General features: G+C 26.5%; 2 protein-coding genes across 2 annotated transcripts; one reads left to right on the top strand and one right to left on the bottom strand.

The window, feature by feature from the left end:
• Nucleotides 1–1,348: 1,348 nt before the first annotated feature.
• On the bottom strand, nt 1,349–17,808 carry LOC129965655 (U11/U12 small nuclear ribonucleoprotein 48 kDa protein-like). Its single transcript, XM_056079741.1, has 8 exons — nt 17,576–17,808; nt 16,923–17,033; nt 12,878–12,944; nt 10,986–11,036; nt 5,949–6,128; nt 4,747–4,859; nt 3,959–4,029; nt 1,349–1,845 (listed from the first exon to the last, which is right to left on the bottom strand). The coding sequence occupies exons 1-8, from the start codon at nt 17,696–17,698 to the stop codon at nt 1,587–1,589; spliced, it is 975 nt and encodes a 324-aa protein (XP_055935716.1). The 5' UTR covers nt 17,699–17,808; the 3' UTR covers nt 1,349–1,586.
• Nucleotides 17,809–18,184: 376 nt separating this feature from the next.
• On the top strand, nt 18,185–24,874 carry LOC129966690 (60S ribosomal protein L11). Its single transcript, XM_056081205.1, has 5 exons — nt 18,185–18,319; nt 19,237–19,359; nt 20,666–20,815; nt 22,295–22,537; nt 24,786–24,874. The coding sequence occupies exons 1-5, from the start codon at nt 18,278–18,280 to the stop codon at nt 24,822–24,824; spliced, it is 597 nt and encodes a 198-aa protein (XP_055937180.1). The 5' UTR covers nt 18,185–18,277; the 3' UTR covers nt 24,825–24,874.
• The last annotated feature ends 812 nt before the right edge of the window (nt 24,875–25,686 follow it).

The following is a 25,686-nucleotide window of genomic DNA, read 5'->3' as shown; positions in this document are numbered from 1 at the left end:
AAGTCTCTTCACTGTCTTCGAAACTACCTTCTGATTCAAAAATTATATGCTTATATACATATACACTCATAGCATGTTATAAACTTTCAAAGCATGCAAGATCACATTTAGATTAGCACAAATCACTGTAGAATGTTTTATCTTAATTTAAAAGAAGAATTGTTATATTAGTTAAAATGTTTTTAAATGATAAAACACAAAACTAGAATAGAGAATGAATTTCAAGAGAATACAAAACATATTATGAAAACTGCCTAAAACAGTAACTATCTATTTTGACACAGGCTGCATACATGGACTAAAATACCAGTCATTTCTTGAAAAATAACAAAGAATCATTGCACAAAATCCATGAGGCTATTCATATGACTCCACAAAGAAAAGTCTAGACATAAGAAATTTCAAATATCAACTCATCCATTTAATCTCTTATCTCAGATATTTTACATCAATGCCATTGTATATATCATACTAAAATGAGTAGAATCTCCTCATATTCGAACCTTTTGCCTGCTCCAATGCTTTTCAGAACATAGACATAAACTTCTAAAAAGCCCTGAAACAAGATATGCAACTATTGCAACAATTATCTTTGTAATACTTCATGCTTGAGATGGAACCATACATTATATAATGATCTGTACTTATCTACAAGTGATCATTCAATTCTTAGAGATATTTAGAGATATTTCTTTTGTATTTAAGAGGACGAAAGTGAAACAGACTGAAAAAACTGCTTATGATTTCATTTAACAATAATAAGGAAGCAATTAATACTTATAACAAAAATAAAAAGATTAACTTAGCTAATCAATACACAGAAATTATGGACAGTAATAATTAAGCTTCTCGCAATTATAAAAAAAATATCAATTCATACATAGAGCACAGCTAGGTTGGCTTGTATATAAAATTCTTAATGAAATGTAAAAATAATTTTTCATATTAATTTATTGATAAGAAAAGGTTTCCAAACACACAAGCAAAATATCTCCATCTTGTGATTTCACTTAGGAAATTTTTGAAAACATTTAGCACTTCAAAATGATATGCAGAACAAATTTAATAGGAGAGAGAAATCTATTTAAATGGATATCGTAACATGAGTACATATTATAACCATTACTTTTTTATTTGATTTTTAAAAACACACATCTATTTTGTGGCAATTAAATTTTTAAAAAATAATACAAAAAGTTCCAACGGATAGCGAAGCATTTTCCTAGCTGCACTTGAATGTTATTTACATTCAGTTCATGGAATTGGAAGAACTCATAATTTCTAAGAACTAATAAAATCATATAAAACTACAATTTCCAGTGAAGATTGAAATACAAGCAATGAAGTATTCTTTCAAAAAAATATTTATTGAGCTTGTAAGATATTTTTTACTTAATGAAAACTGGAAACCCGTTATAATAAAAAAAAGATATGTTGAGATTATTAATGATTGATTGGAAAATACAGACAGAGAAAGAGCAAACATTAATGATAAAATGTAGTTTTCTGCTGACCATATAAAAATGATGATAGCAATATTGTACTATTTACCAGTGGCGCAAACGACTAGAACTATAAAATTATCTCTAATCACGTGATTTCTTATGCTTACGATGTGACTTTTTGTGCTTTCTTGATCTTGATCTAGACCTAGATCTACTTCTAGATCGATTATGCTTATGCTTTTTCTTCTTGGGTGTTCGACTCCTTGATCTTTTACTTTTTGAACGGTGATGATTTTTAGAACCATGCCACTGTCTGTCTTGAGAGAGTTCTCTTGGGCTATGACTCCTTTCTCTTTTCCTTCTCTCAACCTTTTTCTCTTCTGTATTTGAATTCGCCTCTCTGTAATTTATTTTGAAATCTTTACATTTCATGCATTAAAAAAATATACTTTTCTAGATGTTTATTATGCTAATACAAAGTTTTATTTTGAAGAAGATATACTAGCAGAACCATGTTGGGACTTATAGGCAATGAAAGTTTTGAGTATAAAAATTCTTCTCATTACTTTTAGTTGATATTTATATAAGCTATTTTCAAGTGCAAATATCATATGAACTACGATAAAATGATTAATCACATATCCCTTTCAAGAGAATTTTTCAATATTATGTGTGTACATGTAAAAAAAATTTTTAAATAAATATTTAAATATTCTATTATAATATTTCCCAGAGCTGTAGATTTGTGAGTCAATAGCAAAAAAAAGGACTACATTGATCTCAAATAAATTCTAGAAACATAAAATAATAATAATAATTCAAAGAATAATGTTCTGAAATTTAAACAGCAGATGACTTTAATTTATATAAATTCAAGTACATGGCTCTTTGTAACACCAATGAAAGTAGAGAATTAAATTTAAAAAAAAAATACTTTTTAAAATAAAAGTAAATAATAAAAAATCCAAAAAAAAAAAAAAAAATGAAAATAATTCAAATGAAATCTCAAGAAGGGGGTGGGGGTCTAGTTAGTTGTCTGCTTTACTTATTTGATAATTTGACTCTATATACTTATATTACGATAAATTATTTTTTTAATTATAATTTGAATTGCTCAGAAATAGTCTCTTTATTTGAATCTCTAATCTGAAATAATAAAACATGATTACATTTTAGACTTCACGCATCCAAGTTTATTTTATCTTCTAAATTTACTTGGACTCATAATAAAAAAGCAGTAATGCCTCATAAAAAATATATATAATATTGCTGCAATTTTTGCTTGAGTAATATATCCAATAATTAAATAACAAAACTTGACTTGTAACTTGAACCAATAATTAAAATAACAAAAAGCATTGCTAAAAAATAAATTTAAAAATAATTTGAAAAAATATGAAAATCAAAGAAAAAATTTGCATGAAAATAAAGCTGTTGTAAATTGAAAAGTTTTAAGATGAAGGGTAATATAAAAAAGGTTCTTGAATTATAATATGCTTCCAACTTAATGAGGAAAAACATTAAAATTGTAATTAATTTTTAATTAAAATTTTGGAAATATGTTTTTAATGAGCATCTACTACCTAAAAGGAAAATTCTCTACATCTAGACATAGCAATCTCACCCTATGGAACCCTTTGACTGATTTATATATCATACATGTATTATGATGCAATTTACAAATAGTATAACAGGCTATAAACATTCTTATGTTAAAATATTATTTGATAAATCTCACTGTTTAAAAATCAAATATGTTGAGATGACAAAAAAAAAAAAAAAAAAAAATGGTTCAGTCCAGATTTTATTAAAACCTTAAATTGCCCTCATTTCTACTTTCTTTTTCTCATTTAAAATATTTTTTTCGTTAATTTCACTATAAATAAAAAAATTTTAATTTTTTCTCATAATCTTAAAGTTATTAGATGTTAGAATTTTTTTTTTTTATTTCACATCAATAAAAAATTTCCAATATTTTTCCTTTATCTTTGAATATTAAGTGTCAACACAGTTGTTAACTTCCAAAAACAATTAATTTAATTTCTCATTGAAAAAATTATTATTATCATTAAAATGTATTTATTATTTTTTGAAAAAATATGTAAGTAATAAATAACTGTAAAACATCAATCTGCCAATTACATATCAAATTGTACATCTATATGTATAAAAAAAATTTGTGTGTATATTTATCTATATGTGTGTCAACAATATCCAGACATATATATCTGACTTACAGTCATGAAATTTGGCAAACAAGTAGTCATAATGGTGTCATAATATTAATAATGTATCTGAGGGCCATGAACATTGATATGAAACAATAAATTTCTGAATTTGTACAATGGCTGTGTAGGATGTACCACTAAGAAAATATAAAACAGACTTTTTGAAATTTCTCAAAAAAATGAAAAGTGACATGAAGTATGTGACTTGCATGAATAGTTTTATAAATAATTTTATATAAAAATATATGTATATTATAAGAATAATAATCAAAATAAGATACATACTTTTCATTGTTTTCTTCTTTCCTCATTTCTGTCAACATAGAAATCTGATTTTCAATCACTTCTTTCATAACCTGAAAAATAAATATTTGCAATCAATTAAATTTGAAGATGTCTGTCAACCCCCATAATTTTGCACAATAGTGCAATCTTTTTTTTTCATACAAATACTATACAAATTTTTTTAAAAAATCTCAACACATTATCTACTGATAATTATCCATATTTTATGACAGGTTTCTTAGATTTTATTCTCAATGAATGTAAATAATATTTTAATTATAGTATTTTTGAAAAAGTTATTCTTAAGGATCACAAAATTCATACACTTAGTGTATACAAAGAAAATGTTTAAAGAATTTCAAATTCTGAGAAAATACAGCAGGCAGCAATAAAGGCATTTGGAAGTGTGATTAAAGAAGGTTTGGAATCTTCATTTATGCTTTGCATGAATGATAGCAAAAATGAATAATTGCAAATAGTTTTGAAAGTAACACCACAACACATAAATAGGTGCTATCTTCTGTATTTAAAAAAAAAAAAAAAAAAAAATTGAAAATAGTAATATAATGTCATAACATAAATGTTGAGAAGTGTGAATGTAGTATTTTATTTGAAAGAAATGATCAAAACATCCACATCATATGAAACTATCATAAGTCATTAAAAACTGTCTTAAAATATTTAAACAATAACTATATATATTTCATGTTTCAATGTCAGTAAGATTTTTTTAAGCATTTTAATTAGCTTTGAATATCCTTTTAACTTTAAAATACTAAATAACTTACCTCAGTATAAGATTTTTTGGTAATGTGTACATTCTTTGCTCGATATGATTGTCGTCGACGTTTGTAGTCTCTCTGTTCAGCTAGAATCTCCAAATGTGTTTTTGGTCTGTCATCTAAAATATAAAATGCATACTTAGTAAACTAATACTTTCAGTAAAAAATTAAATGGTAATATAGTAAAAAAAGGAAAGGGAAAGAAATTATATTGCAAAATATTTAATCATATACTTTAAATACTTAAAAAACTTTCTAAAACTATTAAGTGTGGGTTATTTAAGTTAGTCGAAATCTAAATTAATCGATGATTTACTTTTAAAATACTCATTAATTTACAGAGACAATGGAAAAGGGTTAACGATTTTTTAAAAATTAGATTAATATCAAAAAATGTTTTAATATTGAAAAAAAAAAAGCTATTATATTATATGACCTTATCATTTTGAATGATAAGGTCATATTGCATAAAAGTTTAAAGACAAATAACCTAACTACACAGTTTTCAGGTATCTACACAATACAACTGTGATGATAGCATTGATCTCATAACAAACTTAATGTGCATAAGGATAACATATATAGCAGATTTTAAGATAGAATGTAATTTTGAATTCATGATACAATGATGCTAAATGAAAAATCTAATATGGTGACTGCTTGCCCTAATAGTTTGTTTGCAAACAAGAATATAAAAATGCACAAAGCAAAAATTAAATTATGCCCGATACAAAACACATTTAATCATTTATTTTATATATATTTTCATTCATTTTAAATTAAAAAATCATATATGATGAATTATTTTATTTGAATAATATTGAATAAAATTGTTGCATGCAAAAAAAGTTCTAGAACTACATATTGCTACTAAATATTTCTTTGAACTGCACCATATTGGTAAATAAATAGTCTTACTGCATTCAATAATCATCTACTTTAGAATACGCAAATTTTTGCACTTTGCCTTCAGCAAAGTATTTAATCTTTTTTTCTTTTTGCTTATTGTGTTTAAACTACGACATTAATTGTGCTGTTAATTAAGAGGCACAAAGATTTATTTTTTGTTCTAATTTACTTATTGCTTTGCCAACTTTCATAAGGGCAAATGAATTAATAAGAAACAGGAAGGAGGGTACTATATTGGTTGTTGAATTTCAGAAACAGCATCATAAAATTATTCTTGAAAATTTTAGTTTTAAACTAACCTTGATCATTTTTCTTTTCAAAATCAAACATCAGATCTTCCAAAGTATCATTTTCAGCTTTATTAATAGCCTTGGCTTTTGCAATGATATAATCATATTCAGCTAATCTCTGTTCTGGATTTAATTCAACTGTCCAACGATCTACTGTTTTCGGAACATCTGGCATTTCATCCAACGGTTCTGAAAGAGGAGAGAATATGGAATTTTTACATCATAGGTCAAATAAATATTATTTAAATAAAAGAATAAAATATAAAATGTTTCTGCTATATAATTTTATGCCATTTTCTAAAGTCTTTCAACCATTAAGACTTATGTAGTAATTATCAAAATGAAAAGTAATCTCATCTAACATATTCACTACAAATCACAAAATAACTTGGAATAGATATCTTTAAAATAGGTTTGGCATTCAATGTCTTCAGCTTTTGGATGTATCAGTGTCATTTAAGATTAATTAAATCCAAATCTTTTAAAAAAATATTACACATAATTAAATTCAAATATTATTATGATCACTATTAATTACATTGAAATAAATTGAGCCCACAATTTCTGCAATCATGCTTAATTATTCATCATGAATAATATAATAATCATAACATAATTTATCCTAATAATATATTCATCATGATAATGGCAAAATTATCTTACACTGGCATTAAAGTATCCTCAGAAATTTCAAAGTAATAGTTTAAAAGTAAATATACTGCTTAAAGACATTTGTGTTAAAAAAATGTCTATATAAAAAAAAAATTAAAAAAAGATTTATAGCCATAAGCAAAGAAAATATTAAAAGATATCAATTACAAGACATAAAAGCATCCAGTGAAAATAAATGAATAAAGGTAGTTAAGTTTTAAAACAGTTTAAAACAAGATACAGAATCTTACATAAATTGTATAGAAAAATAAAGATTCATTAATAGGAAAATGAATAAATACTACACAAAAATTTTATTATAATCTTTAAAATTTTAATTAAGCATCAATTTTCTTAAAAATTGACAATATGAATATCCATTGTTTTCTAACAATTTGTGAGAAATTAGAACACTTTTCCCCCTTCTCCTATACAGATTTTCAAAGATTGATCTGAAAGCATTTCATCAGAAATAAACATAAAAATCTGAATTTCTTTGAAAATTATCCTTTTATATCACTATACAAAATTTGTTCACTTTTAATTTTATTACATTTTCAAATATCCTGAGTTACAAATATATAAAGTTTAATTCTTGAGGTTTCTTCATTTGAAATCATTCCAAAAGTAATTGCTCTTTTCAGTAATTACAATTGTCAAAACAGAATTTAAACAAAATAATTTAACAATTTAATTTAAACAAACCCTTAAAGTTAAGACAATTGAATAAATATCTTTAATACAAGAACTCAGACATATTGAAGAAAAGTAAAATAATACATCAATACAAACTGTACACAATTAAAAAAAAAAATCTTAATCAAAATTTTTAATTAGTATGTTTCTTTTGAAGGTTTTTGAAATGAGTACAATGCATACCTAAATATACATTAAATGTTAAAATGAATAAAAGCTAATCAACCTATTAATTAACTTCTACCATAAAAAAATAATGGATAAAAAATTTTCATAACAAAAATGTTATAAGATGTAGTATTAAATTAAAATATTTTTTAAAGTCACTAAACATACGGAATATCACATTTAAAATGACAGTAAAAAGGATATATTTATTAAAAGAGGATACAAAAATTGTTCTGTACAATACAAGACCATCAGTTTTATACCTGCTGGAAACTGCAAAAAAAGATATTAAATTTTTAGACTAAGCTCAAAAATGATTTCAAAAAAGAAAATATTTTGTAATAAAATACAGTCAAATTCTGTTAAGCCATAACTTAAGTAATCAATATTCAGCATATAATATTATAACTGTAAAAATCCCCCCTCCCCCTTTAAAGAAACGAATACTCAAATCTACACGAGACATGTTTTATAACATTATACTCATTCCTTCCATATTATACTCATTCCATTATCAGAATTTGACTGTACTTAACAATTTTTTTCATGCATTTCAAAGGTTCTATATGGGATTTTTAAAATGAAACAGATACACTTCAATTACGAACTGTTTTAATTTCATGTAATAAAGCAGAAAAATAATCCATAAATCAAGGTAACACAAGTTAAAAATTATAATCGCATATTTAAACAGACTAAAGCAGACTATATTTTGAAAAGTACTGATTTTTGTTATTGTTTATTAGTGTTATTATATAAACAATTTCTTTGTAAACACAACCATTTAAATGATTCTTTCCACATAGTCTGCCTTTGCTACAGAAACCTTTATTAAAAAAATCAACTTTTTTTGAGAATTGTAAAATTGATTTTTTTAAAAAATTTACTAATTTTTCAAAGATAACCAAGGCAAATTTTAGCTTTACAATAATTAATTTACACTTTTCCAATGCACTTTCTTGCATTGGACAATATTTTATAATGTATTAAATTATTTAAAATTATAATAAGTTTCTTACATTACTTTTATGGATAAAAACTATATTTTCAAAAATACTTTCAGAGAGTTATTTACTTCTTGGATTATGATTTTTAAACTCATTGAAACTCTGTAAAACATTGTTCGGGATGATACAAAAATTAAAGGAAGAAACTTTCCAACATTGTTCATTACAAAAATAAAAATACTTAATGCAAAACAAATATGCTTTATTTTTATAGAGTTCCAATTGGACATATGTACAAAGAACAATATGCAATAATATGAGAAGCCTAGAATTCCATCTATACGTTATAAAACAAACTATTGCAAAAGATCCATAAAAGAGAAGATATTATACTATATCTATTGAGTATAATAAATAATCAATAAAAATAAGTGCTTGATTAACATTAAAATGAGCATGGTATTGTGGTAAACTAGAATTGCCATTTCATTTAAAAAGAGTATCATACTAAATACAAATTATTCAGAAAGAAACATTTTTCTTAATTTGCAAATTTTATGAATAGCATTTTTATTGGATTTTTGATTTCTAAGTGTATACAAAAGGAAAAATGGCAGTTATTTCTTTTCATTACGGTTTAATGCAATTAAATTCATATCCAGAAAATTAAGACTAATCATCAGATTCTGCTTACCATAACTGGGCATGTAAACAAGACAAAATATAAAAGTTCATAGCGAAACTAATATTCATGATTGAATTTTTCATTTTCCCATATTATTAAACCTTTACTTGCGTGAAGCTTATTAGTGCAACCACAACTGAATTATAAAGTTCATTTTTTAAAATTCACATCTAAAACATAGTAAATGGTTAAAAGTAAAGTATTCCTATTCAGAGATAAATAAGAAAAGACACTAAAACTATATAGTGTGTATTTAAGAACATGTGAGAAATGAATGTAATTAAAAAATTTCAAAATTTAATGATGGGATAAAATATCTATAAAAATAATTCAAGCAATATCTTATAAAGATATAATCAAAATCTGAAAAGATAACAACAAAACATGTAGGAGTATAACAAACGCTATACAAAAAATATCGATATATCAATTCAATAACGAATATAAAGTAAAATACAGCAAAGGGAGTTTTACAGAATAAGAAAAAAATGGCCATTTCTGTCTTTAAAATTTCTTTCCCTCCTTCTCTCTCTCTCTTTTTAAATAACATTCATTCCATCATGTTTTAAAATACATACTATTGCAATTTGGACACAGTTTTTCACCTTTTCTATTTAGTAATCTCAACAAAGATATTTTCTAGCTATCCTGCACTTTAAATTATTAATATTAAAAATCACATGAAAAGAGAAATAAACAAACTCTTTGATTTTAAAGAAAATCTATTAAAACATACAATAAACACATTATTACCTTAGATTTATTCATTTGCTAAACAAAGAATAAGTTCAGAGAATTTTAAATTATTCTGTAAATTTTAAGTTTTAATTTTCTACATCTTGCTTTGAATATTGAATTATAATCTTTGCAGCATGTTGAATTTTATAAAGACAAAATAAAAATTGCTTACATTTATATTATAATCATCTTTTGAACTCTTGTTTACATAAATGTGCAAGAATTAATATAATCTGATTTCATGACACTAACTAAGGCCTTTGAAATTATTTTAAATGCATAAGAGTACAGAATGAAATATATTGAATGCAATATCACACTGGCTAATATCATATAAGAGATGTTTTTTTAATTAAAATTATAACATACTGAAAATTGAAATGAACAAATCTGAAAAACAACAGATGAAAGCATTGAAAAAAAAAGTAACAAATTTGCACAAACTGAAATAAAATGGTTTAGTATTTATACAAAGTGCCAAGAATAGAAAAAAAAATGCAAATATTTGGATGGAATTCTAAAATAAATCATAACAGGTCAGAAGATTAAAAAACTTTCAAAGAAATTATATAAAGATTTTCATTGCTGTTGATCTCTTTTGATGCAAATTATAATTTTTAAAAAATCCTCATTATTTGACCTAACTGTTTAAAAATTACAACAGCATACCATTTTGATACATGCCAGTAGTTTATTAAACATATTAAATTCAAATAACAAAGTGGATTTATCTATTTGTAACTCTTAGCTACCTATTTAATTACAAAAAAAAAAAAAAAAAAAAAAAATTCTAAAATTTTAACTCTTTTTGAAATGTATAAGTTTTACATGCATTAATTTTGTAAAAAACTGTTGTTTGCATCAGTAATTTAATTTGAAGCATCTTATTGAATCATCTTTGAAGCAGCAATAAAAATTTATCATCTTCTGTTTTAAAAAATAAAGATAGAAACAAAACTGTTTCAAATATTTTTAATAGATAAAAAAAAGAATAAATATTAAATTATCTAAAGTTGATTCTAATTATGAAATACTGATTAAATTGTGTGATATTTGCAAATCATGGCTTAAATGGAACACAGTAAATCTCAGACATGAAATAAAAACAATGCCATTTTTTAAGCAGATTTATAAAGATGCTTAATATTTTCCAATACTTACTTTGCTCAATCAATCCTTTCTCCATTAATATACTTGCTTGAGTTTCTTTATCTATTAAGAGAAATAAATAAAATTAGCATATGGTCTTTGATATGACATAAAATTACAAAGGATAAATTAGAGTAGCTAATACATAGAATGCAGTTTCTTTTTACATATGCATATCTAAAAATAGTATAAATGGCAAGTATAATTATTATGTGTGTATATATATATATATTCTTATTTCTTATGTAAGAAAACAAAATATCATGTCTCAAATATCATCAGAATATCAATCATATCAAAAATATATATCATTGTTTAAGAAACATTTTAAAACCAGAAAGGCAAAACATTAATATTAAAGTAACTAATGAAAAATAAAGAAAAGCTCTTGGAGTAAGTTATTTGGGTACTTTTCCATTAGCCGGGCGCAAGCGAAAAATCACCAAATAATGTAGAAATCCGGCAAATGGAAAAGTACCGTTATTTGATATAATATATAAGTAACCAATCTAAAGTAAGAAATAGTTTGAAAATGAAACTAAAATGAAAACGAAACAAAACAGTTTCGAAATCGCAACTAAAAATTATTTCCTATTCAAACTAAAACCAAAAAAGGAACAGTAAAAAAAACTTCATAGTATTTAGAGAGCACAACTGCAGCTACTTCTAAAACACAGATGAATTGATACAAAAGTATTAAAATCAAGTTAATAGGAAAATCAAAAAAAAAAAAAAAAAAATTAAACCAAATAAAAAAAATATAAAAAAGAATCCGGCCTGAAGACTTTTTCAAGGGTCACCAACAGGCAGGGATTCAAAGAAAGGGATTTTTTCTGTGAAGGAAATGCAGACAAAGGTCTAATAATGATTTCTTGTGGCCCGAAAATCCCCTGAAATTAGGCCCAAGAGATATACCATTTTAACAGAAAGGAAAATACAAAACAACAAATTAGAAGAAAATAACCACTACTAAGTAAAAATACAATAACAAAAAAAAGAAAAAACGGAAAGGCAAACACATACCATCAGCAGTCAAGGAAATTTTAAGCATTCCATTGTGATTCCCGCTTTTTAAAAAACCAAGCTAACGGTAATTTAGGTAAAAAATTGTAGGCTCCCAGCGCCATCTATTAAGTGATCAAATATGCAAGGAAAGTTCTATTTTTATTTAAGCCAAAGGATCCTTTGGCTTAAATAAAAATAGAACTTTCCTTCACAGAAAAAATCCCTTTCTTTGAATCCCTGCCTGAGGGTGACCCTTGAAAAAGTCTTCAGGTCAGATTCTTTTTTATATTTTTTTATTTGGTTTAATTTTTTATTTGGTTTTTTTTTTATTTTCCTATTAACGTGATTTAATACTTTTGTGTGTGTGTGTGTGTATATATATATATATATATATATATATATATATATATATATATATATATATATATATATATTATGCTATTAAAAAGAACTTTTACTCAAAAACTAAACAAGGAAGTACAATGCAGTACTTATAATTCAGAATAATAATAAAATGAAAAAATAGATTTCTTGACAACACAAGATTTTTTTAAAAATAAAGTAATGAAAACCAATAAAAACTAAACATTTTACAATTGCCCCATAAATAAGTTTTAGAGAAGTAAAAAAAAAAAAAAAAGTTTATGACCAAATCAAAAGCTAAAAACAAATTTTCCAAAAAAATATCATTTTTTTGAAAAAATGATATTTAAATGATACATTTTGTTCATTTTAATTATTTTTCTTGTGACTTCTGAAAACATAAATCGCCCTGAAATTTTAAAAATTCACACTATCGAAGTTTAAAACAAGGGGAGTCACATGATTTCAATTTAAACTGTTAATTTTTGTATATTTAATCTGATTAAAAATTCTATACATTATTATTGTTCGCTTACCTAAAGTTATGGAAACCACCGATGGTGCCTGTTGGTAAAAAAATGTTGAATTTGGAGGCTGTTTTTCCTAAATGCAAAAGAAATTCAAAATTTAGTTACAGATTAACAAAATATGATTTAATAAAAAAAGATATTTTCAGCAAAGGGCATAATATATTTTTAGGCCTTTTTTTAACACTAGAACTATCAGACCAGTCAAATCACGGGTCAGTTTCTGGTAGAAACTATGTCCAAATTGATCTCTAGTAGTTCTAGTGTTAAAAAAATAATAGTTTTGAAATATAAATAATTCAGGTCAATAATTATCAAACAGATGAAAATGTACAATTTTAATGAAATAAGTTTTAACTATGAGCAAAAATTTTACTCAAATTGCCCATTTGACACAGCCGTGATTTGGGTGTCTAAGGGTGAGTAGTAAATTGTGACCAATTCTTTATACAGAAAGGATGATTCTATTCTGTTTTTGTACATGAAAAATCACCACAGATTTAAGGAGCTGTAATTGCCTCACTAGGTTGGCTCATAGAGTTAAAAGATGATAATAATTTGTTTGGATTTAATTAAAATAAAAAAACAGACCTGAAAAGTAAGAAAATTAAAGAAAAAATGGTGGAAATGTCCATACTAAATCACTCATTATTTTAAGGCTTCTTAAATAAATGAGGTTGTGTAGAACAATATTAGAATGACCGTTTAAAATGCCATCTTAATTAAGATTCTTTAGTATTTGGGTGGGGGGTGACAAATATAAAAAATTCATCTAGACTTTAAGCATTTCACTGAATAACTCATTTAAATTCAGTTTATTTTCATTTACTAATATTTAATTTTTATATTTCAATTTTCAAATAAGGTTCAAAATGTTTCAAATAAAAATGGGATTAAGGTTTCTCTTTTTTTTTCTTTCCCTCCCTCCTTAAGAAAAAGAGGGCTACAAATGCATAAAATTGAAAACCTTTTCTTTAAAGAAAAGTAAATTCACTTTTTAAAAAACGAAGGTCTGTTTTCTCTCAAAATAATGTTTAACTTTAAAAGTACTTAAAAAATATTCCCATTATAAGTGTTTGTTTTCATACTAAGGACTCAAAAACAGGAGATAACAATGACTTAAATATTAGATGGAATGAAATTCAAAAGTAGAAATCTCAGAAAACAGAAATTAATGGAATTCAAAAATTAAGCAGTTCTAATGATATTTTGAAAACAAGTACAATCTTACATTTAATGTAATAGCTTCTCAGTCTTTTTCCTAAGATCAAATTGTACATTTAATGTATACAGAATAAAGAATGTTTACAACCAAGTTAACTTGTGGTTAACAGTATAACTAGTATTTAAATATACATGTAGGGCTTCACAGGTCCATATTCCGGTTTTTCAAAATTCAAATATTTCAGCCGACAAAAATTACAATTACTTGAACAGAAACAATTAGATATACATAGAAAAAAATAATTCTCAGATTATATCTTTTTTAGAGAGAACTTTAAAATAAAGTTTGCAAATGTTCTTTATTTCAGAATTCAAAAGAGATTCAGCACTTTTGATCTAAAAAAGTTCAAAAAGAAATCTTTTTAGATTTAAAAATTGCAATTAATAAATCCCAAAATTTTAATGAAAAAGATGGGTAACTATAACTGTTTTACAGTATTGCTTATATGATAAGTCATCATAACATTGTTAGCATCCTTGTTGAAGTAAGTGATACATTAAACTAGAAATCTGCCAACAAAACAAAATGAAACACTCATAATATAACTTCTAAGATTAAAAAATTATATCGCCAAATGAACTAAAGCAATTCCAACATTGGAATTTTTGAAGCACTTCAATTTTAAATAATGTTGCTGGTTCCTGTTCTCTAATTTATTTATTTAATTAATTTTCTTTGAGCTATTAAATTTTGACTCATGTGCATTTCAAAATAAGTAAGTAAGTGTAGAAGGTTTATTATTTTTCAATGTAGTATTTATATTTGATCAATTATTTCTTGACATCCCAAACTTTAATCCCAAAACATCATCATAGTTAAAAATGACCGATTCAGGGGAAAAAAAATCAATTTTCATCATTTGATTTTTTTATTGGTTAAATCAGGGGTGTTTGTGGGACCCCAAAAAATCCCCGGAAACTTTTACGGACTTACTACCGGCATTTTGGAGTTTCGAGAAGGGGGGGGGGAGAAATGAAAAATTACAATTATGAAGTATTGAATGACCTAATTATAAAAGTTCAATGAATTACTTTTTTTGCAAAATTAATAACCATAAATTTTCAAACATATAAACTACTACATTTTATGCAAATCTTTTAAATTACCTGAATTAATTCTTTTAAAAAAAATTATCTAATTTCTGCTGCTTTTTTTTTATTTTCTGATGTTTGTGGGCTTGTCTTTCTTTTGTGGTGAACTTCATAATTGCAGGAAGGTTGACTTTTATTTTCCTCATTTACAGTTGAAGAAATTTCCTCGAGAACTGCACATGCAGAGGTAGAAGCAGTTTGCTTTTCTGCTAATGTAGAAGGTTTTTCAGAGACTTTTATAGGTGACTCATCTGAAATACATGTTTTTAAGTCCTCTTGATATGTTTTCCAACTTCTGTTCATATTCAGTAAGAGATCTTTGTGAATTGGATCAGTCATTGGTTTTTTTGAGCCATATTTTTCACATGAGGTTTCTTTAGAAGCCATTAAATCATATTTAATAGTCTGCACTGCATCTAGGGAATCAATCTTAAGAGAGGTTCTATAGTCAGTGACAAGTGTATCCATTAAGTTGAATGCACTTTCCACTAATGGGCCATGGAAGCAGCTAAGGCAGGCTTTGACCAATTTAGCCAATGTAGGATACTTATAATCATTTGTGAAATCATCTTTTAAATTAAAAACTTTAGACCAATATTTATCAATTGTACACTTGACTTGATTTCCACTTTCATCAGATGTGTAGAGCATTTCTTTGGTGATATCAATATCACTCTGGTATAACCTTATTTCAGCTTCTACTTTTGACTTTTCATTATCACTAAAAATATGGGACATAAAAGATGATAATTTTTCAAAAGCTAATATTGTACTGGTTTTACCTCTTAGCTCTGGATCTAATGCTGTAAAACTAATTAGATATGAATTTTTAAGGGGTAATTTCTGTTTCATATGCTGAAATTTCTAAATGAAATTCTCTTGCGTACATAAATAAAAAAATATTTCAATAAGCGAAACGAAAAATTTACACGTGCATCAATAAATGAAACGAAAATTTTACACAGCGAAGAAAAAAAAGTTCCGAAGCGATCAATGACAAATAGCTAATACGGCGAAAAATTCCCCTTCTCTACTTATTGGCGCCACGCCAGTGGAGATAAGACCTTTGAACCCAGAGTCACATTATCGCACATCTGGTCGAACGAAGTCTCCCCCTTTTTTTTCTGCCGCGCCTACTTGCCGAAAAGAATCCAGAAGAGAATGTCCGAGAACCGGGGGAATGAGTCATAACTCGCAATAAGGAAATAACAAAAAAGAAGTTTTTTCCCCCTTTTCACGCATTATCACTGCCTTTGGAGAAAGAAAGGAAAAGTTTTCACCACACACACTGACCTTGCGTTTTCTGCTTTAAAAGCAAACAAAATTACCCAGATCAAAATAAATAATTCATTATTATTCCTACTTCCTTTTGAACGACAATCCCCGGAAATTCCGGGGATCGAAGTTCAAAATCCCCGGAATTCCGGGGTTTCCCCGGAGCACAAACACCCCTGTTAAATTCAGGGCATTTCATCCCAAACACAAAGATTCAAATGAATTGAAATGAGAATTTTTATACAATATTCATAATTCTTTTAAGTATTATATATTTTTATATAATATTTTATATATTTTTATATAATATTTTATATATTTTTATATAATATTTTATATATTTTTATATAATATTTTATATATTTTTATATAACATTTATAAAATCAATTTAATACTATGAAATACAACAAATCTAATATTTTAATTGCTGTATCTATAATAACACAAATAAAAAATGTTCACCATTTCTTCTTTTAAGTAGCCATCTTTAACCAAAGCACATAATTCAGTATGATGGCCAAGAGACGATTCTGGGATCCAGTGTCCTGGATTATGAGGACACTGAACTTTAGTCTAGAATAAAAATTAAAATCAATAACAAAAATGACACATTTAAAAATGAGTAGCACAAATTTGAAAATCAAAGAAAAATGACTTCAATAAGGTCAATTAGAAAATTTTGGAGGAAAAAACACATTTACTGCATTTTAATAATTCCTCTTACCCAACGCATTTTTAAATAAAAATCATTAATAATATCACTAATTGTTAAAAACTGCACACATGCAAGAATAATGTAAATTTTAAAATGTTTTACAATTTTAGAGCTGAATATCCAATTTCCTAGCACGCTACTTCAATAAAAACTATTTATTCCTCCCATTTAAATGAACTTTATATCATTCATTGCTTTGGAAATTCTAAAACTGTGTACAAACACTCTTTTAAAAAAAATTGAAATTCATCGTAATAAGTTATCTAACGAATGAGTTAGAAGCAATATTCCATTTACCATTCGGCATGATTTGTCTGTTACTGACGAAAAATCTGGACAAAAATTTATATTTTGTTTATAATTATCGGCAAGGAAATGGATAAGTGAAAGAAAAACTAACTTCTTGTTTTAAAGATTCTTCTGTCCATCCTAAGTCACAGCACATATCAAGAAGAAATTTTTTCTTTTCTGATAAATAGTCATCTAAATCTTCAATAATTTTTAAACGAGAACTAATATCCATTTAAATATCAGATAAATTTAAAGTACTAATAATTTTTAATAGTAAATTTTCATTCCTTTCTCATTCCTCCTCAATATCAATCATTTGAATATGTAAACAAATAATCATTGGTTTCGCATTCCGCTACTATTCAAATCATTTTATTTTAATAATAAGAAAAATCATAAAAAAAATTAATAATAAAACATATTACTTTTTATTAATATGTTTTAATATCATAATTAAATTACTTATTATTAAAAATATAATAATAAAACATATGTCTTTAATTTTTATATAAATTTGTTATAAAAATACATAAAAATAATGCACATTTTTTATTTTTACATTACACTTTTAAGTTTTTCATCTTTTATTGTAATCTCTTCTCCAATTCGTATTTTTTTTCAAATTATTATCCCTGAAGTATTTCATTATTTTGGAAAAATATTTAGTAATCATCTCTAGGCTCTGTTTATAGCTGTTATTTTTCTTTCGATAGCTATAGAAATTTCAAACATAACGTTGGCAACGTTTTCAATCTTTGGTGTATGGACGTGAAATAACTTGCTTGTATTCGTCGACCTAAAGGTAACAAAAATGGTGAAGGCAGGCACGAGGAAATTAAAGGTTGCAGCGCCTGTAAGTATTATATCTTTTTTGATCCGTCTTAATACTTATTAAAAAATCAAATTTCAGTTATATATGAGTTCCATGAATTTCATATTTCCGAATTTATGCATTATTGTTTACTATGAGGGCCGGAGAAAAAATGTATTTTAGGTCATAATTTTTATATATTTGGTTTCCTCACATTGACAGTATAAAATTTTAAGAATTAAATATATTTATTAAGCACACTAATTTTGCTCTGTGTAACTAGATTTTATCGGTGATGTAATATTACTGTATCTGTAGGATTATTTATCTTTGTTTTTAATTATATTAATGTTCACACTGAACTTCTTAAAGTTTTCTGGTATTTTCCAAATTTTGTTTCAATGTTTATCGCCCGGTGTATTGTTTCATTTGCCAAATTAATGTAGTGATGAAAGTAATGCATTTTTAGATATAATAAGTCTATTGTTCCATACTTATAACTTCCGATTTAATTGAGCATTTAGGGAAATGATTCTTCGATTGCCTGTATGTTAACGAAATTGTATATTTTCTTTCTGCATAAATGAAATGGGTTATTAATATATCATTTGTAGTGGATTTGTTTTGTTTATATTCGCATACGTACTATTATTTGACAAAATTCTTGTCTGTTATCTTTATTATATTAAAAATCATTAGAATTTTTATCGGCTAATATTTAATATTGCCAATTGGTATATTGTTGTATTGTATTTAATATAATTTGACAATCTTAAATGTTTTTTTGCATGATGGTGTATTTTTAAAGATGCATAATACTTAATTGAATACTTTGAAAGCTGTATTAACTCTAAAATATCTAGCAGTATTGTAGTTGAATCTTCATGTGACTTGCATATATTTATGAAAACTAACTTTGAGGAGTTGTTGTAATTCTTTTATAAAATTTTCTTTTTCAGAAAGCGCTAAAACATGGTGGTAAGGATAAAGAAAAAAATCCTATGCGTGAAGTCCGTATTCGTAAATTATGCCTTAATATCTGTGTGGGTGAATCAGGTGACAGATTGACTCGTGCTGCCAAAGTAAGTTCTATTAGTTAGAAGTAAACCCTTAATGATTGAAATTAAATATATTTGCTGAAAGTTAATGATATTCTGCTATTCTCTTTATTTTATTAATTCTAAATTGAAAAATTTAATACAATTTATGAAAATAAAGTTTTCATTACAATTTCCCATTCTGCAGAATTTGTTAATTCAGTTAAACTAGAAATATTAACTAATTGCTTAGTAATAAATTGTATTTTGTGTAAAATTGTTTTGTTGGAGTATGCATATAGTATGAATGAGGGTCCATTAAATGTAATTACATACAATGTTATTTTTTATATATATTATCAATCTTTTGATCCTGAACTGACATATTTAAATGTATGCAAAAGTATTTGTTTAGTGATAGTGTTTAATGCAATCAAGTTTGAAATAGATAATCAACATATGCTTCATTTTCAATCAGCATTTAACAATGTTCATACAATTTATTCCATTTGTAAAAGATACATCTACAAATCATTTTCTCCAAGGAATAAGTTTCATTCTTTTCTCGGGACTAAAATGTCATAATTTTAAAAAAAAAAACTAGGCTGCCTGGTTGTGTTTTGAAATTCATCAATCAGCTGTATACTATCATTAAGTATGTTAAATTGTGAAAGTTTGGAGATTGGAAATTTATTTGAATGCCAAATAAAAAATTAAAATTCTTAAGTTATCAAAGTCACCTAAAATGAGTTGATGCAAATAGCAGTATAAGTATAGTGCATATCCACCAACAGCTGAGGAATTCCTGTTGCTATGGATATATAGTGGGAAAACTTTCGCTCACGGCAATGCTGAAGATTAGCGGGGCAGGTCCTTTTATACAAAATCTTGTTCCCGTATGAGTACAAGAACACTGAAGTTGCTCTTCATTATAAAATGCATATGAGAATTTATGATGTTAAACTAAGCAGTCATGACTTTTAAGAAGTAAAAATGATTGCTATTTAACCAAAAAAAATAACTTGCTTGACAGTATTAATTTTGTTGATCAACAAAATGTTTTTTAAGTGAACATATTTCAGTTATATATTTAGTTAATATTAAATGTCAATTAAATAATTATGAATCTTGTTTTAAAGTTCTTTGGGCATACCTAGTTTTCAATTATTTGTGGTTATTTGAGATATGTAATATATCTGCAAGAAGTGGAATTGAGTGCTTTCTCTTTTATATAAAATTATAGTGAAAACTCTGCAAATATAGTTAATTTTCATTGAAATGTTGAAACAAGGCTTGACTTTATTTTGATCATCGGTATTTTTTTATAATTATGGCATGTTTCTTTCTTCAGGTGTTGGAACAGCTGACAGGTCAGCAACCAGTCTTCTCAAAAGCCAGATATACTGTGCGATCATTCGGTATCAGAAGAAATGAAAAAATTGCAGTCCATTGCACAGTTAGAGGTCCAAAAGCAGAAGAAATTCTAGAAAAAGGCTTAAAAGTAATATATTATTAAAGTATAAGAAGACTATCAATAACAATGTTTTGTATAAAATATAATGTAATATAACAAGCTAATAACTTCAGTTTGCATATAAAAATTCTTTTGCTTATTCAACATGCTCTATTATCCTGCTGTCCTTTTCCATGTATTATGCCATAGGTACAATGAATGGCTAAATTATTATGATTGCCCCTTTATTATATTATTGTATTGTGTTTTGTCCTCAATACTTCATGGATTCTATAAGATATTGGTAAGGTATGAGGAATTTTAGACAATGACTTATGAATTGCATTTTCCAATTTCTTAATATTATGGTATTAGATGTGCTTGACGCTTTATTTGTAGTTATTGTTGCCTACTGTTCAGAAACAGTAACCAGGCAGTAGGCATAGTATCTTTTATTATATGCTATAATGTATAGCAAATCATTCATCAGAGAGCTTTGCATTTATTCCTTGATAAGGATTCCCTGCTATTTGATGTCCTGTAGTTCTACTAGACAACTGGCAAGTTTTTTCAGTGACCTGTTGCGACCATAAGCTTAACACTGATATCCAATTTTCAGCTTGGTAATGCATTTTCTATAAAATTAATGACTGATGCTCACAAGCACTTCACACCTACCTTGCTTCACAATGTTATCTCCAGATGATGGTAGGGCTTACGATACCTGGTGACATAATTGTTTGGACTGGAGGGAAGAGTTTGTAGATGGTCAACTCATCTGATTGAAAGCTGTAATCCTCGATGAGGGTGAAGTGATGATGCACTAATAGGCTTGCGTCCTTCCTGGTAGTAAAGGATGTTTCACTTTTTGTTGCTATTACTCCCTCTAGCTTCTATGGTGTTATTGCTAATCTACATGCAATAATAATTTAGCCATGGTCATAATAATTTAGTGACTCTGTGTATATTCAACAGTTGTTTTGGTTCATTAAACATAATATGTATCATAAAGATATGTTTTTAAAGGCTTCCTTTTTCTAGGCATTTTTTCCTTCATCTGTTTATTTCCATTATATTAAGAATTTTAGTTGTCTTGTTCAAAAAGGAGGTTAAATTTGGAATTTTCAGCTTATTTTTCCTCTGGAGGAATGATGCGTACATATGACCATAGGCAGGATGCATCTTCTGGCACCAGGGGAAAGGGGTTTTTTTTTCCTTGGCGAATTTACCGAGAGATTTTTTTTAAGGATTCCTTTGACATGTATCTGCTTAGGAAGTAAGATTTTATGGGGGTTTCTCTTTTCATTTGGAGCCTAGCATCCAAAGCGGTACTTATTATTTTGGAGGACATGTTAGAAGTGATTTAAGAAAAAGGGTGGGATTTGTATTAGGAAATAAGGGTAGTTTAGAATAAAATGACATGGAATAATTTAAAATTAAAAAGAAAATCAAGAGATCATTATATAAATGTATATATATTATTATGTTAAATGTTCTGTTATATTAATCATGACAATTTTGTTCTAGGTTAGAGAATATGAATTGAAAAGGGAAAACTTCTCAGATACCGGAAACTTTGGTTTTGGTATTCAAGAACATATTGATTTAGGCATCAAGTATGATCCTACTATTGGTATATACGGTCTAGACTTTTATGTTGTGTTGGGTCGACCTGGTTTCAACGTTGCATACAGACGAAGAAGAAAGGGTGTTGTTGGATCAAAGCACAGACTTTGTAAGGAAGAGGCCATGAAATGGTTCCAACAAAAAGTAATTTTTATTTTAATAATAAATCAGTAAATAATGAAAAATGTTTTATAATTTTTACTTCTGAAAATTGTTAAATCCAAGAAACTGTATTGAAATTTATAGTGTAATTCAGTGTAGTGTGTGTGTGTGTATATATATACTAAAGGAAGAAATGGTATTATTTGAAATATAGTAATATTTTAAAGTTAATAATTTTACATCGTAGTGTTGTAAAGTATTGGTATGGAGACATTAGTTGTAATACAGTATGAAATGCATGTTAATATGGTGGTGTATGGATGGATTGCATTATAATTTTATGAATTACTATATTGATTTTACCTTTACCTAATCTATCATAAGTTATTGGGTTATTTCCTTATCTGTGCTTTTTTTTTTTATATGTAGAGAATATCCTCTTATATATTTATTAGCTAGTGAAACGTTGTGTCATAGTATTTTTTTACTTTAGAATAATGGTACATGATAAGTAATATAGTCTTAAAATTGTAGTGATTGAACATAATATGTGTATTGTCCTGAATGTTTTGTATGTGTATTTTAACATTAGATTGTAACTAACAGTGTCTCCTTATTTAAGCAAATATAAGTGAATTGTTAATTTGGGGGGGGGGTCTTCCAGTGAAGGTCTTTTAATCTTTTGACTCGGGATTTTTATTGCTTTTAAAAGGGAAAAATTGATTAATTTTTGAGTTGTGGGTTTAAAATTGAATTATTTAGTATCATTCTTTCACATGCATACATAAAAAAAAAATGATTAAATTTTTTTCTATCGCAAACGTACATAATTTGAAAAGGAAGATCTTGAATTTTCTCATTACTAGGGAAAAGGGGTCATGTTTTTTGTTTAGCAATTAGGGTGGTGAAAACTTTTTTCTTTTTGCACAGTATGGGCAGATTATCATGTGTTATATGTGTGATTCTGTTTGAATTAAGTTCCCTGTGCTATATAAAAACTTGTTGCAACCCATTATCACTCACTTTACTGATAATGGTACTTATTACAAGTAACAATTGCATTACTGTTAAATTGAAATAAAGTTTTTTTTTTTTTTTTCTCTCATAGCTAACATACAGAATTTTGGGAGGGATCTTGAATTTTCTCCATTTAGGAAATATATATGCAATCTTTTGTTCTTCGCCATTAAGATGGTTAAAGCTCGTTCCTTTTTGCACAGTATGGGCAGATTCTCATGTTATTATATGTGATTCTGTTTGAATTAGATTCCCTGTGCTATATAAAAACTTGTTGCAACCCATTATCACTCACTTTACTGATAATGGTACTTATTACAAGTAACAATACACGTTTCCATTATTGTTAAATGGAAATAGTTTAATATTATGGTTGTTTTTAAAATTACATGAAATACTTCTATTTTTTGCAATTCTTCTCATAAATGATGATATAGCAATGAATATGCTTTTAATTCTAAATAACAATTTGCAGAATAAACTTTTACCTTGGTTTTGGGTATTCTTTGGAATGTAATAAGATGTTTTATTTAAATTTAGTTTGAATATGACCGATTTTATGCGTCTAGGAGACTTAAAAGTAGTGTTGCTTATTACATATCCATATCTGTTTACCATTTATCAATTTATTGTGTCCTTCAGGCACTATGTGACAATTTTGTATAAGTTGATTGGCCAAGTATGGATCCTTATTCACCATTGTTTACTTTTTGAATATGTTGACATGTATTCAGATGCACTGGACATCCATAATTGCCAAACGTTTAGATCCACTAATTTTGATCTTTCTAATTTGTATCAATCGGGAGGATGGGCAGTTTTAAACAAGAAGTGTTGCATGAACAGTATGTATCCTTTATGATAATATAATGATTCCACAAAGTGCTTAGAAGTACTGGAATTCAGACAAATTATGCTGACAGTTATAGACTTTTACTGTAAACAGTTGGATTGAATAAATCAGTCTTAAATTATAAAGTGTCTAGTGATAGTTGAAGGAAAAGATATTATTTTACACAGTAAGTGCAGTTACCGTCTCGCCCAATACAATACAAATGTATTTCTATTTCTTCCAATAGTTATACATAATTTTCTGCGACCAAAGACATTTAGTTGATATCCAAAATACCATCTCCAGATATTTAGCTCAAACAATTTATTCAAAGTAAAAGTTGCTTAAATTTGATTTTTAAAAAGCACCATTGCTTTTTGGTCTCCCAATATCTGATATAAGTGATTGCATGTTTGTAATGTATTTTGTTTTATTTTTCAGTATGATGGCATCATCCTTCCCAGTAAAAGTGGCAAGTAAATCTGTTATGTTATGTGTAAAAAAAATCCAAATAAAAAAATTAATGACTACTTGCTGTAATTCCATGTGTTGACTTAATTGTTTGAAGTTATGTATCAGCAGACATGTACATGGAATCATTCGTTCATTAAATTATAGTAATGAACTAAATACTGAAGTTTTCAGAATAAGGAAAAACCATTATCATTTTATATAGAATTCTGCATGAAAACATTTTTTATCTATATTTTTATTTTAAATATGTTAAAATGTATTCTTAAACCTTTTGGATATGCAGATAAAATTTTGAAACATGAAATGGTTATCTGGGATCATTCAGATAACCATAAAACATATATACCATATCAAATAAAGCCCTAAAATGAATTACAGCCGTAGGAAATATGATAGTTGTAACAAAGTGCTTCAGGCATAAAATTAAGGATTTGAATACAAAATATTTGATTGAAATTGGTTTGATTTCTGCACTCATTTTCGTTTGTCCAGCATATTACTTTTTATGATATACTTCAATTAGTAATTGCTTGTTGTTTTGTTTTTATAGCAAATAACTGTCTGTTCTCAAATATTGGTAGCTATAAAATTCCTAGGGTTTTACCCTTCTGATATTCATATAAACCAATGATTCCCAACCTGTAGATCTGCTAAATCTAAAATGGAATCGTGTGTGGATAAACCATAAGATCATAAAGATAAAGCTAAGATGTTTACCTGGTATGTGCTGAAGTGTCAATCACTTTCTCGGCTATATGGGCAAAATAAAATGTATGACCCTTAATTTAGTATTTAATGTAAATATTTACTCATCAGCTATCCATTTTTTGCAATGATTGTCAGGAACTCTGATTTTCTTTCTTTAATA

Source organism: Argiope bruennichi, chromosome 4, assembly GCF_947563725.1.
Source record: "Argiope bruennichi chromosome 4, qqArgBrue1.1, whole genome shotgun sequence".
In the NCBI taxonomy this organism is placed as follows: domain Eukaryota; kingdom Metazoa; phylum Arthropoda; class Arachnida; order Araneae; family Araneidae; genus Argiope; species Argiope bruennichi.
This window is presented reverse-complemented; position numbering and strand designations above follow the sequence as displayed.